Source organism: Malus sylvestris, chromosome 7, assembly GCF_916048215.2.
Source record: "Malus sylvestris chromosome 7, drMalSylv7.2, whole genome shotgun sequence".
In the NCBI taxonomy this organism is placed as follows: domain Eukaryota; kingdom Viridiplantae; phylum Streptophyta; class Magnoliopsida; order Rosales; family Rosaceae; genus Malus; species Malus sylvestris.
The window spans coordinates 33653559-33668822 of record NC_062266.1 but is presented as its reverse complement, the minus strand read 5'-3'; the positions used below and the strand labels follow the sequence as shown (position 1 = coordinate 33668822).

At 35.2% G+C, this 15264-nt stretch overlaps 2 protein-coding genes across 2 annotated transcripts; one reads left to right on the top strand and one right to left on the bottom strand.

Annotated features, from left to right (window-relative positions):
* The first annotated feature begins 3714 nt into the window (after positions 1-3714).
* LOC126627631 (probable membrane-associated kinase regulator 6) lies at positions 3715-5096 on the top strand. Its single transcript, XM_050297139.1, has 2 exons — positions 3715-4574; positions 4694-5096. The coding sequence occupies exons 1-2, from the start codon at positions 3866-3868 to the stop codon at positions 4699-4701; spliced, it is 717 nt and encodes a 238-aa protein (XP_050153096.1). The 5' UTR covers positions 3715-3865; the 3' UTR covers positions 4702-5096.
* Positions 5097-12773: 7677 nt separating this feature from the next.
* On the bottom strand, positions 12774-15001 carry LOC126630433 (S-type anion channel SLAH2-like). The gene is made up of 5 exons (XM_050300567.1): positions 14837-15001; positions 14260-14745; positions 13357-14134; positions 13237-13264; positions 12774-13138 (listed from the first exon to the last, which is right to left on the bottom strand). The coding sequence occupies exons 1-5, from the start codon at positions 14999-15001 to the stop codon at positions 12787-12789; spliced, it is 1809 nt and encodes a 602-aa protein (XP_050156524.1). The 3' UTR covers positions 12774-12786.
* Between the last annotated feature and the right edge of the window lie 263 nt (positions 15002-15264).

The window sequence follows — 15264 nt, the reverse complement described above, 5'->3', positions numbered from 1 at the left end:
TAAAATCCTCGGAAAACCTACCTAGTTAGGGTTTTTGGGAATGGCAATTAGCAAGATGAACAGACTGCGCGGCGGCAAGTACAAGGGAGAGAATGGCGGCGGCATGGGCAATGGGGAGGAAGGCGACAGCAGTGGCGGGATGATCGTGCGGAAGAAAGGAACGGAAGATGCTGCTGTACAAAGAAAGTCGAATATGGACGACAAGTCCTTGTATATATGTTTCATGGAGTGGAAGGGCGAAGTCTTTTCTTACGTTGCCTAAGCCATCAAATCGAGTGATTTGTATTCGACAACATATTCCTGCCTTAATGTTCGCAATCGTGCTCCAAATGTTGGACTTGCTCCAAAGCCAAGAAGAATCCGAGAAAATGCCCTAGTTGCACTAAAGGCAATAGTCAATTGCACTACGTGAATTCTATGCCTGGGTTGTGGCGTACTTGGATCTCAAATTCTTTTTGCCGATGGCAAGAAACGCCACTTTTTCTCTCCACGTGCCAATCCATTTGGACCATTTCTCAGTAAGGAAGTTTATGGACTTGAGACCAATCTGACTTTGGATCCCAATTCGAAGATCAAAATTGGAGGCGGAAATCATATTTTGGGAAATTACTTGGAACGGGGAGCATCCAACCCCTGCTTGTGGAGCTGCATGGGAAGCTCTACGCTCTCTCCCGTCAACAGAGTGATTGTCTCTCAAGCCGTCCATGTTTCCAGGTACTTGTAGTTTTCGGGCTTTAGATGTACTTTCGGAGCATAACCGTGAACAGTTCCATGAATAGAAAAGATCAATATACAGGTCAAGCATTAATTCTATTAATTCTTTCATCACAGAGATATTCTTAGTTTGTTTTCGGACTGAAATATCTTTTATTGATAATACTTTCCTGTTACCTGGTTGATGAATATATGCTATATATGCCCCTCTTTCCTTGGAGAAAGACTTTGATGCAACTGGGAAGCTACTCTGGTGGTATCTCAATCCAAATAAGAGTGTCTATATGATTCATTTCTTGAAAATTTCCTATCTGTTCTGGACTATGTGTATGTGTGTAATTAGAGTTGTGTGTATAAAAGATTGAACCATTGTTTTCGCTTATGTTTTTTTTTTTTTTGAGATCCCGAGCGAGTTAAGTTTGTGATTTAAAAGTTCGGGTTCTTGTGCCAGATTTTTTGTTGCAAACCGATCTCATGTTTAAACGTTCATCTTTACTGTTACAACTTAAATGTCGGAAATTTGGAGTCCAACACAGGAAACAAAGGCTGAGGGAACTTAACAAATAAGGATTTGAGGGAATTGTAACACATAAAAAGGTTTAGAGGTTGACTAAGCAGATATGAGATTTTTAAGTTAATCCCTTCCCTACAATGTACTGGGACCAAAAGTATATAGGATGTTCTTGTGCTGCGGCGTATGGAGTCAGTGCATGACATACAAAGAAGAAACAAGCACGTTGATTTATTTGTGTACTTTAGGGATCTTATTGTAGTTATTATAAAGAGGTCTTGGAAATTGGCCAGTAATATCATTTTTCAAATTCCAATGTTAGTGTGTCGTCGATATCTGATTGTTAAGTCATCAATCTTTGATTGTTCTGTCGTCGACATTTGATTGATATGTCGTCGATATTTAATTTTGATCAATCCAACATTTGGGATTTGATTTATCATCATTTTAACTAATTTCTAAAGAAATTTTGATTGATGATGAGTATTCTCACAGAAGTATCTACCATAATATTTTTGAATGTTTGGAATCTTTAGCATTTGCTTATTGTCTTGAAAGGGGGACAGAAGAGGGGGACCAATTGGTTTCAAATCACTCTCCTTTTCTGGGTTGTCACTAAATCCTGGGTTCATGTCCGATTTCTTTCTCCGACAGCCCTGGGGACCCCTGTCTACTATTACTTTCGTAGCAAATTGTTTTATTAAAATAGTTCAGTTTTGAATCAAAAGGATGCAAATTTCTCTGAAAATTAATTTGAGCATGAGAAGATACTGTTTAGTAGTGGGTGAAAAAGCTTGAGAATTCCTCACCAGAAAACTTGAGCTATTTATGACGATGGTCTTCATTTGATTCCTTCCATCTGTGTGTAGGATTTCACTTTTCGTTGTTAAACTAGAGGACCATGAGAATGCTTGCCTAGCCAGTACTGATATCAGAAAATATTCTGTTTCCTTCAATCTTCTTGTGGTGCTACTTCTGTAATTTTTTTCAACAATTCAGACTGTTTATATTTTAATACATCATTCTCTAATCATTCTTGCAGAAAATTGTGTAAATATAAAACCATTAAGACATCCTATATTGTAGTGAAGGAAATAAACGAATATGGTTTTTCAAAGAAACACTATTAAGACTGCTATATATATAGTCCAAAGGTCAAATGGTTTCGAATTTGAGTATTTTTTGTAGAAATGATCTTTGAGAAAAAACCTAAAAGATAGATGATTATCTTTAAAATATGATGTAGAGTGGGTCTTACAAAAGATCCCTCAAATAAGCTTATTTTGAGAGATCCTTCAATGAAAAAGGACTGTATATATATAAATAATATTCTAATTTAAACTACAAAAAGAGAATTCAAACTCGTGTACATGAAGGTTACACATCCCTTCGAGCTACGTTTGCAAGAAATTTCATAAGTTGTGCATTAAATTTGAATAGTGTGATATATACATGTCATAGGCAATCACGATGTTTGAACTTTTCTATTCTTTCATTTTCCCTTTACTAGCTAGGTGTGGTCTATTGAACCTAACAAAGGAAACACTTCACATTCTGGTTTCTCTTTCCTCATGCTCATGGTCCAATATATGATACGTATCTACTAGGTACCTGATCACATGATGAGAGCCCCAAAAAGAGGGGTTGCATCCTTGGTCAGTAGTAGTATGGTAATATCTCTCCAGAATACTTGCTAATTATAACAGGTCAGCCCTTTCCATAGAACCTAATTACATCTTTGCGCACTGATAATTTTTTTACAACAAAACCAATTTTGTATTCAGAACACCACTATAGTTGCATACAGCATATAATGATTGCGACTTAATAGAATAGTATTATACATTGTTTAGGTTCAGCTTTGTGCTGAGGTAGTTCGCAAGTGAGCATCACATGCTGAAATCATCCTCTCAAAACTGGTCTAAACCCTTTCCGCGCGAACATTTTGATAAATACAATATAACATCAAAACTCGACCAGAAAAAAAAAAATAAAAAAATAACCTCAAAATTAGAGAATGACAAAGAATAGAAGGCTAAACAGTTATATATTTTCTAAATATGGGGAATGACTTGTGAGAGAATATAGGTTGGAATTGGATAAATAATGGAGCTTATACATACATGCATGAATCTGCTTGCCTTGCACACAAATTTCTTACTGTAATTACTCTCTACTTTTAGGAACTTATTTTGATTAAGCTCGTAATCAAATCCGGCTTAGAAATTAATCGAGCATGCATGAACCTGTTTGTAATTTTTTTTTTAATTTGAAAGCAAAATAAACATATGTAAAAAGAAACCATCTTCTTTGTGAACTTTTTAGAAGAAAAATGATTAAAACGAAAAGTGGGGTTAACTACTGAAGCAGACACTACATTATAGATGCGTGGGGGCTCACATTTCTCTGTTTCTTTCCTCCTTTTCTCTTTTCCAAATTATCAAAACTCAGTGTCTCTTGCCAGACAACCACATATACAATTGTTGGAGAGAGAGAAGGAGAGGAGAGAGGGAGGATATTAAGTTATATATATGCAGTAGAAGATATGTTCCACATGTAAGAGTGCCTGGCCTCCTAGAAATTAGTAAATTCTCCTGCCTCTTTATATGTTCATATCTTTCTCATACAAGTTTGAAAGCCATGGAAACGTCCCAGCCTCTTTCCATTGAAAGCTTTTCATACAGTTGGTTAGTAAACCTTAAACCAGCTTCTCTGGAGAGCCTTAACAACTCTCTCAGAACCTCGCTTGATGCGTCCGATGAATCTTCCTTCATCGAGATGGACCCAACAATGCCACCCTCTCAGAGATTCTTTATGAATTCCCAGCAGGATTTCAAATTTGACTTCCCTGCTGCCATTTCACAATCTCCTCTCACTACCCTAGTTCATGCCGATGAGCTCATTTCCAACGGCTACCTTTTGCCTCTTTCTGTTGAGTCCTTAATGAAGATGGAAGCATATCATTGTGACGAGGCCTCAAATTTCACTCCAGTCCCTTCACATTTACAAAAAGATGCTGCTCCAACTGATAATCATAATTCTAGAGATTGCTCTAAATCATTGAGGAGGTGTAGAAGATTGTCACGACGAATATTCGAGAAGTACTTGAACTTTCTTAGGCCCTTGTATAGAAGGATTAGAGGTGACCGCAACCATCATCACAAAGCGAATCCTAAAGGTGGAAATCTTGATAAAAGGAGCCATTCGGTAAAAAACTGCAGGGTGCATTCATCGGAAACTAGTCAATCCCCAAGAATAAGTGTAGCATATTCCGCCGATGATTGGCGGATGTCTTGTGATTCTGAGAGCTCAATCTATGAGGCAGTTCTCCATTGCAAAAGATCTATAGGTATATATGTTACTTTTTTCTTTTCACTTAATTTTTACATCAGTATCATATTTTCTCTGTCTTTTTTAAGAAAAAATGAGCCACTTAACTAATATCTATTGAAACATTGTTAATTTCAGGAAAATAAATGGATTGAGGGATGTGAACAAAGCAGTGATTAATAGAAGAAAGGGAGAGGAAGAAGAATTCACATGGAAGAGTGGAAATGAGAGGTCACAAGTCCAGAAGAATATCATCGGCCACTTGTTCTTTGTCATCTTCCTCACTCGTCCATATATATTTCTTGGATGATAATGTAAAAAAAAAATATATATATATATATATATATATATATTTTTTTTTTTTTTTTTTTTTTTTTTTTTGAGGATGGTGCCCATGAACAATTCCGTATTCCTGTAATCTTAATTTACAGCGGGATTTTTTGGTTTTGTTCGGTTCAAATTCTATGAAATATAATTAAAGAATGAAGCAGGCCACCAGACCTTTGAACCAAAAGATTTAATACGACATCCATTTACTTCATTTGAATTATGTAATTATAATCTTTTCTAGTTAGAAATATGAAATTCATATCCATTTGCTGCCCTTTCAATGCCTCGTCAGTCCTTTCTCTCCTTCTACTCCACGTGCCACAACACATTATAAATGCCAAGAAGCAAAATATTACCAATTTTTTTAACTTTGATATTTACAAAGATGCGTTTATAACAAATCATTAATCTGTCTCTACATCAAGCTATAATACGTTATAACATATTGTCGAACTTCTTACATGTACCTCCAAGATTTTATTTAAACAAGTAGAAACTGATATCGTTAGGCCAATTGATCATCAGCCAAATAGAATATTTTGTTAAGCACGCCCCTGTGGGACTGTAAAGAACTATAAACAGATAGAGATTTTGACATAGGAATAATTTGATTGGATATGACAACTGGTCGTCCTTGCATATTCTTCATAATTCACATTTTGCGTCTTAATCAAAACTTTGATTTCCAACCTAAAAAAAAAAATCGAAAGTTGTGCATCAATTGTGAAAAAATAGAAAGATTCTTTGTATATTTTTCTCTCTTATCTCGGGGTGCAAAGCTGTGGTAAGACGTGTAATACAGGCAAAGTATTATTGTGAGGAAAAGAAAAGAAAGAAAGAAAGAAAGAGGTAACATGGCATAGAGTTTGTTGAGTTTGAGAGACATATGGAATGTATTTTTGGACTCATTTGAAGTAATCAATAGTATGGTAGACCCCTCTTCATGCAGCCCTCATACCAAACCATATGGATTGTTTGCAACATAATCATATCCATGGCTTCCTTTGTGCCCATATACCAATAATATTGTAGCATACATTTGTGATTTTTGTGCTCATATATTGCAGTGAAGCTGCTACAAAAACAGACCAAAATGCATAGTTTGATGATTAATTTGATTGAATTGATTATTAATTTCACATTGGAGAGATCGTCATAGTCATGGAGAAATTGAACCCCAAAAGATAGGCAGTTTTTTTTTTTAACAAAGCGATACTATTTTAAAATAATTCTTACTTACGAAATGGAGAATACAAATTCAGGTTCAACAGACGAACAACACATTGACCTGACCAACTAAACTAAACATTTTGTAGTAAAAATATGGTAAAAGTAAAAACTTATTGGTCCCCTTTAAGCACATGCATGCCCATTTGTTGTTTCAATCAATTGAAGAAGCTGAGTTTTGAGTGTGGCCTAATATTAGCCAATGGGTACGTAATGGGGTAGGATGGTAAGAGAAACTAATGAGGATAAGATGCGGGAAATGAGAAGTTTGTCACATGCATGTCACCAAAGCAGGATAAATAAAGGGACATGGACAAAATGTGCCTAAAAGAAATGCCAAAGTTGGATGACATTGCTTCTTGTTTCTTTCTACTTATTTTTCTGTCGTCGTTTTGGATTTTTCTCCTTGGTGGCCAAGGAAGCACGATATTGAATAGCTCTATTATCTTGTTTTCCTCTTGTTGCTACAGCACCCCAGGGTCCTAGGCCCTCCTTAGGCCCCTCCTCTTAGCCGTTTGTGGGGACCAAAACTCCATACATGCTACTTGTCGCTGCTATTTCCTTCAGTCACTGTATCAACTAGCCCAAGTCATAATATCGAGTCTCAAGTTAAGGATCCTAAAAAAAATATTCCATACGCACAAGAGCCTCACATTCTCAATGAGGTACTATTTCAAAAACTTAATAAAGTAATACTAAGTTGATGATGCATTGTTGTTCACTTGCATTAACAGTTAAGACCAGTCTTCGTGTACAATTGACCATAACACTCTTCAACTTATTAAGAGATTATTGAAGAATTTTAGGGCTTAGAGACAAGACAGTCTTCAACACTATGATTAGCTTACAAGTTCTAACAAGTGTAAAGAGTTTGATGACTTACCAAAACCCTATAAACAAGAAGGCTTCTTGGGAACAACTTTGGGAAACATCATAACTCATATCTAAGATAATAAGAGAGAGCCCGGGGGACCAGAAACTTCTTATATGCCGTATGTCGGAAGTATATATTAAGATTACATGCATCCTTGTGACACACAATGAAAAATGCATATAACTTCTTATGTATTTGTTGAGACCTTGTTTTCTGCAAAGGTAAGTAGGGCAGCGTCCTTGTCAAGGGAGTCAATTAACTTGGTTTTGATTGTTTAAGCGGAGAACGAATCAATGTATCCATCTCAGCACGGAAGATTCTAATCATATAGAGATGTCAGTATATGCAGGAATAGAAAAACCCTACCCAATTTTGAATGCCGCTCTTTTTGTGAACAGCACATGAACAGTGTCCTCCTTTCCCACTGATTAGTTGATATTCTTGGGATTCAATTCCCTAAACATGTAGCTTTCATCCCTTACATGCAGCGTTATCGTTTCAACTTGTCACATTGTTTTCTATTGAGACCGAGTGCATGCATGAACCTCTTCCTCCCAGTTAAGGGATAAGGCTTTCACAAAATAAAATTCAATGTAAATGAACAAGAAATTAAAGCAGATTATGAACAATAATATTGTACGTACTTGATGCGGACATAAATCAAAAGCTTTGGTTTCATGCATCTGCCTCTGTAATTTAACAAGAGCTGAAAACTTTAAAGTGCTCCATTTGTTTTACGTGAGAAATCATTATCAAGAGTAAAGAATGTAATTGAGTAAGCAAAACCAGCACTAGTCACTCCCAATATGCTAAAATTCACGCTCTGATGCCAACGGACTTTGTGTAATATAAGTAAAAAGGAATCCTAAAACATAAAAGTTTGAAATCTATCTGACATAGTAAAAGTTATAGATAAAAGGGAACAGTCATCCTTGATCCTTGGATAGTATTTTGGAATTCACAAGAAAATTGAGAAAAGCTCTCGAATTTTGAATAAATATGTGGATGCAAATTTCTTCCTCCTTGATCTTGGACAATTTTGCACCTACAAAACAATTAACACCTTAGGTTAAGGCCAAGAGCCTCACGCGCCCACGGGGTTTTGGCCGAAGAACCTCCGATGCCAAAGTTAGAATTTAGAGAGAAATAGTGTTTAGAGAATTTTGGGATTTTTGCCAAAGTGTTGGAATGAAAGTTTTGTGAAAAAGGGAGGGAGCCTTTTTATAGGGTTTGGCCGGTCCACTTTTTAGAGAAAGTGGCCGGCCATTAAGTGGGTTTTGTGGTTGAATTTTAGGTTTGACTAGCCAATTTATTATGATTAATTGGCTAATTAAACATAAAGGGAATAAATGGATGGTTATAGAATCAATTAGCTAGCTTAATTGGGGTAGTAAAGTGGGAAAAGATAGGAAAGGTAGAAAGCTAAGGGGATGGCCGGCCATGTGGTGTTTTATGGGTAAAAGGGATCACTTAATTGACAATTTAAGGGATTAAATAGACAATTAACCCCTTAATTGGCCATTTATCATGATTTTTAGAAGGAAGGTTTTAGAAGTTATGGAAAGAATAAAATAAATAGCTAATTGATTAGCTAAAAGAGGGAAAAAGAGGTAAGAAATATATGGAATGAAATAGGTTTTAAGTTGATACCTATTTTGGGCATTTTTGACTTGGTTTAGGGATGATTGCCCGCTGCTCGCGCGTAAGAATCCCAGTATGCCTCAATGGTATTTTTGTCCTCTTTTACCCAAGAATCCACGTGTCACCTTGTGATTATTTTTGGCTCCACAAAATAATAACATGAGATTACAAACCCGAGGCCACGATGACCTATTTATAATGTAATTACACCCTATAAACCCTAGAAATCCAAATACGAAAGGAATTAAACAAATACAAAATATCAAAAAGATCTTAAAATATTAAAACCCAAATTAAACACATTAAACGACACAATTCGCCCAAAGTTCGACTGGGCTCGTTGTAAATCTCGTCGTTTTCTTTGAATTCATATATTACAAGTCCAAAGCTTACACGTTAAATGAAAGTAATAACGTTAATCTGAACAACATGAAAAAGTCCATAACATCCAGTTTCAGGATATATCAGCAACAAATAATCTTTTAATCTGTGAATTACCAATTATCCAATTATTTTTCTTAGTTAAATGGTGTTTCCTTGTTTTAACTTTCTCACATGTAAAATAACACCAATCCTGTCATCAAAATATATGAAAGAAGCCTCAAAGGTTATTGTTTTATAATAAGGAAAACTAATGAAAAAGGCTTGAAAACTTTGAGTTTTAACGATAATGACAAAATAAAGGTAAAATGAATAGTACCATAATTGACTTTTTAGTGTAAAAATGTGGTCTTTCGTTAAAGTGAACAGTACATTATGCTTTTTGTTAAAGTTCCCTTTATAATATGAAGATAACAACATTAATAGCAAAGAAAAAGTTGCTTTTATAGTGACCTCAAACCCTACCGTCATTAGGAATCCCTAAATGGAAACAAAATGCAAAGGAAAAATTTTATTTGAACCCATAGGAACCTCTTTCTACACCCAACTTAAATTTTGAATGTGAATTGTCTTTTTGTACCCTATTGCATAATTACAATTAACTACAAGATGAAATTAACAATAAAACTAAAATGTTTCTATAAACCCATACCCAATCATCAAACCCTACCATCTTGGAATCTTTAACCTACATTCATTCTAACTACAACCTAAGACGATCTCACAGAGAAAAAAAAAAGACTCTTTTTGAATGATGGATGGTGATTTAGAAGTTTTTGAGTCCTCCAACTAAAGTACAAATTAATTTTTGCAAGTTTTTTTTCGTTTGATTTTAGTTTTTTTTTAAGGAATTAGGAATAAAATCAGCACATTTTCTAAAGCATAATTACTAGCAGAAACATATATGGGATTTAAATTTTAAAGTCTAGTTACTTGTGCGAATGTCATGCTTTCTTTTTGTTTCATTCATGAAGGGTGGAGGCTATACTTTGCTTGTAGTTTTGATGGCAGTGCATGGATGGATGCTATACTTTGTGTGTACTTTTGATGACAGTGCACAGCAGCAATATAGTGACTGTTCTTGAATTTGAAGGTGTTGAGGTCCATCTATCTGGTGAAACAAATATATGTAGTCTCCAAAAGCTTCCCCTTCTTTCTCTTGTTCCAATCAATATTATTTTTTCGTAATTTAATTTGGTTGTTGGATGTCGAAAATGATTTGATTTCATTAAAATATCGGAACGTGAGGTTCAAGTAGGTTCATAGCATAGAAAAATATGCCTTCAATTTTAGAGTTCAATTTTTTTATCTTGATTATGACAATTAAAACATAATCTTGTTTTGGTACAAGATTATTAGGTACCCTTATGGTCATGTAATGCGAAGAAACTGTGCCTCTACTTCTCTGCAAATTGGTGTTGGCCTTGCAAGGCTCTTACCCCTCAGCATAGCAAGAACGTGACTTTGTGAAATGCTTAGAGTGGAAGGCTAAAAGTTTAAGATGAGTTTAAGATCATATTTGTCTCTATCGATTGTGATGAGGAAAAGAATGAACACTTCAAGTGCATGTCTTGGCTGGCAATGCCGTTCAATGCTATTCAATAATGCTATTTTTCATAAAAGATTGAGTAACATGTACCGCATAGAATGGGTTGCAAAATGCTGATTTTGGGTCTTTATTTTCTAAATGAGTGTAAAGATAAATTTATATATTGAATTTGGTTTGTGAGGGTAGTTTGTTTAGGTAGTAAGTTGGGTTTAAAGAGATATTGAGAATTTAATCAAAAGTAATATGGGTGTGAAGAATAAGTTGATTGTCGAAAGAGGTTATATGGGTTCAAATAAAATTTCTCAATACAAAAATAACAAAAATTTAGAACTTATCATAAATGATGGCTTTCGGCCAAAATGCCTTTATATGACGGGAAAATGGTAAGATTTACTCGTCTTGCCATTTTAAACGAGATGAAGTCCTACGTCGTCAAATGAATTTTTTTTTTTTTGTGTCAATTGGGTAACCCTAGTTCAGGACCGGACTTTCAATTTAGACCCATGGTTTCCTGGCGTTGTGGCCCAAACGAAAAGAAATAAAACATAATAAATTACTTCAAAAGGATGAATTTTGGTGCAGAGTGCAAAGCACATGAAACTTGAGAAAACTAGCAAGCTAGGGTTTTTGGTGGATAGCAATTAGCATGGAGAAGTAAGGCGGCGATGGCGGGGCAATGTGGAGAAATCCGGCAGCAAGAGACTGGCATGGTTGTCGAATGATGATGCATCAGAGGTCCTTGTATAGTATATTCCTATTCGTGATGATGATGCAATCTTTGACGAATCCTAGTTTTTCTCCACAACCCTAGGTCCCTAGTACGATTCAAAACAACCAGAATCAAATGACCTAGTTGATTCGACGGCTATTGTCAACAAACTTTTTAAATTTTCATCATCAAAAGTCCCAATTTTTTCATTCCATTTTATATAAAAGGCCTAAACTTACAACATATATAAGGCCAAAGCAAATCTTTATCAAGCTTTCATAATCTCAAAATTATAAAGAAATTGAGGTTACACCGTGAAACTAAGTGGCAATCTGGAAAGTAGCCCAACCTAAGCTCTTACAAGATTTCTCATTCCACCAATATGAGAATCTTTTACCTTCACATCCTCACAAATTGCCCTTCTCCCGTTGTGATTTCAAAAGGAAAAACAAATTCACAAAAATTAAAAGGAAATCATTGACATAGTGAGACTTCGTCCTTCACCTATTAGGATTTCAAAAAATGAAATCACAAAATTACAATTGAATTAAAAGGATTTAAAGTAGTGGTTTTTTTAACAAAGGATTTAAAATAGTTCAATAAATATTAATGTTGAATGAATTTTAATTACAAACTTTTTTAATGAATTTAAATTTTAAACTTAAGAAAAAATTAACAAAAAGTGGGTGTTTAATAAAAAATATCTAAACTGCATATTAATATAATCCTCTTTGTCAACAAAAAAGAAGGTAAAAATACTATTTAGTCTTCTATCGCAACAAAAAAATAAGGGCAAAAACGTAATTTTACAAAATAAAATTTTTTTATTTTTTTGTTTAAGCCTCATCTACATGTGATTTTAATATGAATCTCTAATTTAAAAAAATAGTAAATAATTAAAAATTAAAAAGAAATCGCTCTCCCTCTACCGACTCCCATGTTCTCTCACTCTCTTCCTCTCTCCTTCAATTTAAAAAATAAAAATAAAAAATTCAAACAAACAAAAAACAAAATTTGACTTTCTTAGTAAAAAATTTGACTTTCTTAGTAAAAAAAACTTTGATTTAACACACAAATGGCAATTGTCACACGCTTACTTAAATAAAAAACAATGACTAAAACAAGTAAAGTTAAACAAAAAAATAAAATAATAGATAATACATTATCAGACAAAAAATAGTCAATTGCCAGACACGTGTGGCAAGATGCTAGTTTTCAATAATACAATTGGTTACGCAAACTCATTGACCTTTTTCTCTTGCGGTTCCAGAAAACTATCACACACACACACACTATATTACCATCACCCTTCTCTCACAATATTGTACAATTCAGCAATCATATTTTTGACCTACTCTTATTAATTTACTAACTAAGATATGTTTTTCACTCGACACATGTTCACGGGAACTATTAAATTTCGAACCTATGTTCCTCACATGTTCGAGCATGGACTTAATACCATATTTATATGTTCGACTAGTGGACTTAATATCTTACATGTAATCGTTATTCAAACTTCATAGCTTGGCATCTTCTAAATCTTTATTTTCTAAACTTCTTGTTGATTTCAAGAATTTGTCAATGTCCCTGGTGTCCGAGCTTCCATGTCTGAGGTGGAACCACTTCTTGTTTAGTTTAGGATTTCTATCACTGATGGCAATTGCAATGTCATTGGGGAAGAGGTCTTGGAGCACAAAGGCATGCAATATAGTTACTATGAGGAGAATAGTGACTATGATCGTGGCAGTGAGAGAGAGTATGACAGCCAGAGCTTGTGTTACCGGATTCGTGACTTCGTTCGAGTACCTGATGGTTGCAATGGCAGCACCAGTCATCGGGAAAGTATATGCCCACCATGCCAAAGAAAACCTATAGACCAAATGCAAATAAATGTTAGAAACTTGAAGTGTAAATATGCAATCTTATTTTCCGATTAGCCATAGAAATGAATGGAAGTGGCATCTTACTTAAATCCTCTGAAGAAATTAACCCGAACTGCCTGTACAAACAGCAAAGGAGGATTAAAAATGTTAAAATTACTAGTCTTAACAAAATCCTTAAGTATTGGAACTAGGTTCAGGTTATACTTGCCAGTGAGAGATAAAGGAACAAAGCAATGAAGTACAAAATTCGTGAACCGTAACCAAAGGAGCCATGGATTCTTGCCCATGCCATGGAAGCTACACTTGGTGCTGCAACAAACAAAAGGAATACAGGATGAAGATCCTTTGGGATTACAGTTTCATTTGTTGGAAGCCTCTGGTAGAGAGTTACAAATAAAACTGCATAGTGAGCCAACCCAACAGCAAAGAAAAAAATTGGTCCTTCTTTTAGTCCCATTGATGCGCCTAGCAATGCTCCCACAAAGTTCCCGACAATTGCTAGATGGTTAACAGGATTGGCTACCTTTGAAAGCCTACGTTGGCCTCCTGACATCCATTGTCCATAGATTTTAAGCTCGAGGCACAAGATTGGGGTCATAAGGATGTACCAAATAGCTGGGTTCAGTTTGTTAGCAAATGAAGGTGGTATTCCAAGAGTTAAGAACAAGAGGGCTATCCATGGGGAAAAGAAGAAGTTGACACGAATTGGGTGGAAATACTCACGACGAACTGCTTCAAAGTAAAAGATCACTTTTAGAAGGTATATACAAGCAACCATAGCTACAAGAGCAACAGAAATGCACCACAGAACTAGATTTGGTGTTAAGCTTAAGTGGAGAAATTTTGTGGAGGATGAGGTAGGAAGGACCTTCCACAAAATTGCTTGGCTGCTAACACCGAGGCATATGCTAAATGAAGAAACTGGATACCGGAGAAGAAATGGCCATTGTTTGTCTTCTGGAAGGAGTATTTCTTCTGAATCCTGTTTGATCAAATTAAAGTTGAGAGAAAAATAATGATTAACAAGACACAGTTGAAAAGAAAAAATTAATATTGAAGATCATAACTTGGAAAAAAAGAGCAGTATACGAAAGACACATTACATACCCTAAGGGTTTCTAACTCTGGCCCTTCGAGTGCATCAAAGTATCGGTCTGCAGGCAAACGTTCAATTTCTACATTTTGTGCATTATTACCATTCTTTGCTTGCGCCGCACTTGGTGTCTGCCTATCAAGCTTCCAGGACCATGTTTTGAAAGTATCAAACCTTCTATCTTTCAACCTTTCAACACCTGGATGATAAGAAATACATCCAGTGCTAACTGCCTCCTCAAGGGCAGAGCTATGAAGTATTGGCTGAGAGTGACATTTTATGACTTTTGGCAGTTCGCTGCCAGCACTCTCAGTCTCAGCGGAAGAATTTGGAATTCCATTGTTGAAACTTGTTTCGCCACTGAACATCATCTTTTTGCTATTCTGTAAATGAATTTCCATTGGTGATGGTGGCATGCTAATAGAAACAGAATAAACGCTTTGATGAATTCGGGGATCAGATTCATCAACTATGCTTTCTAAATCAGCCGTTTCAATTCCCTGGCATAATATTACATAATATAAATTAGAAATTTATATATATGCATGGTCTTTGTGATCGACACGAAGATAAAGTTGAAGATGCACTTACTTTAGCTGATGGACTGATTGGTTGAAGGTCACTTGGCTGTAGAAATATAGTCTCCTCAACATTATCAAAGCCAGCCACTTCATTTGATGATATATGCTTGATGAGAGCTGGAAGTTCAATAGAATTCTGTTTCTCAGTATCCAAAATTTTGCTTTTATCCATCATTTAAAAAAAATTAAACCAGAAAACGTTAAGAAATGCAGCTCAATCTGCAGTACATAAACAGATGACCACTCATTTCTGGTGCAGTGTAATTAAAAATTTATCATGTATATATAGGCACTTCAAACATGGTGTGCTTTGAATGTGATATCAAGTTTTTTATACTAATCGTTGAACAAATAAATAATGTGATGAAAAATGTTTCACGACTCATGAGTAAAAAATTCATTTTATTAATTGCATTACAAGTAAATACACATATGTCA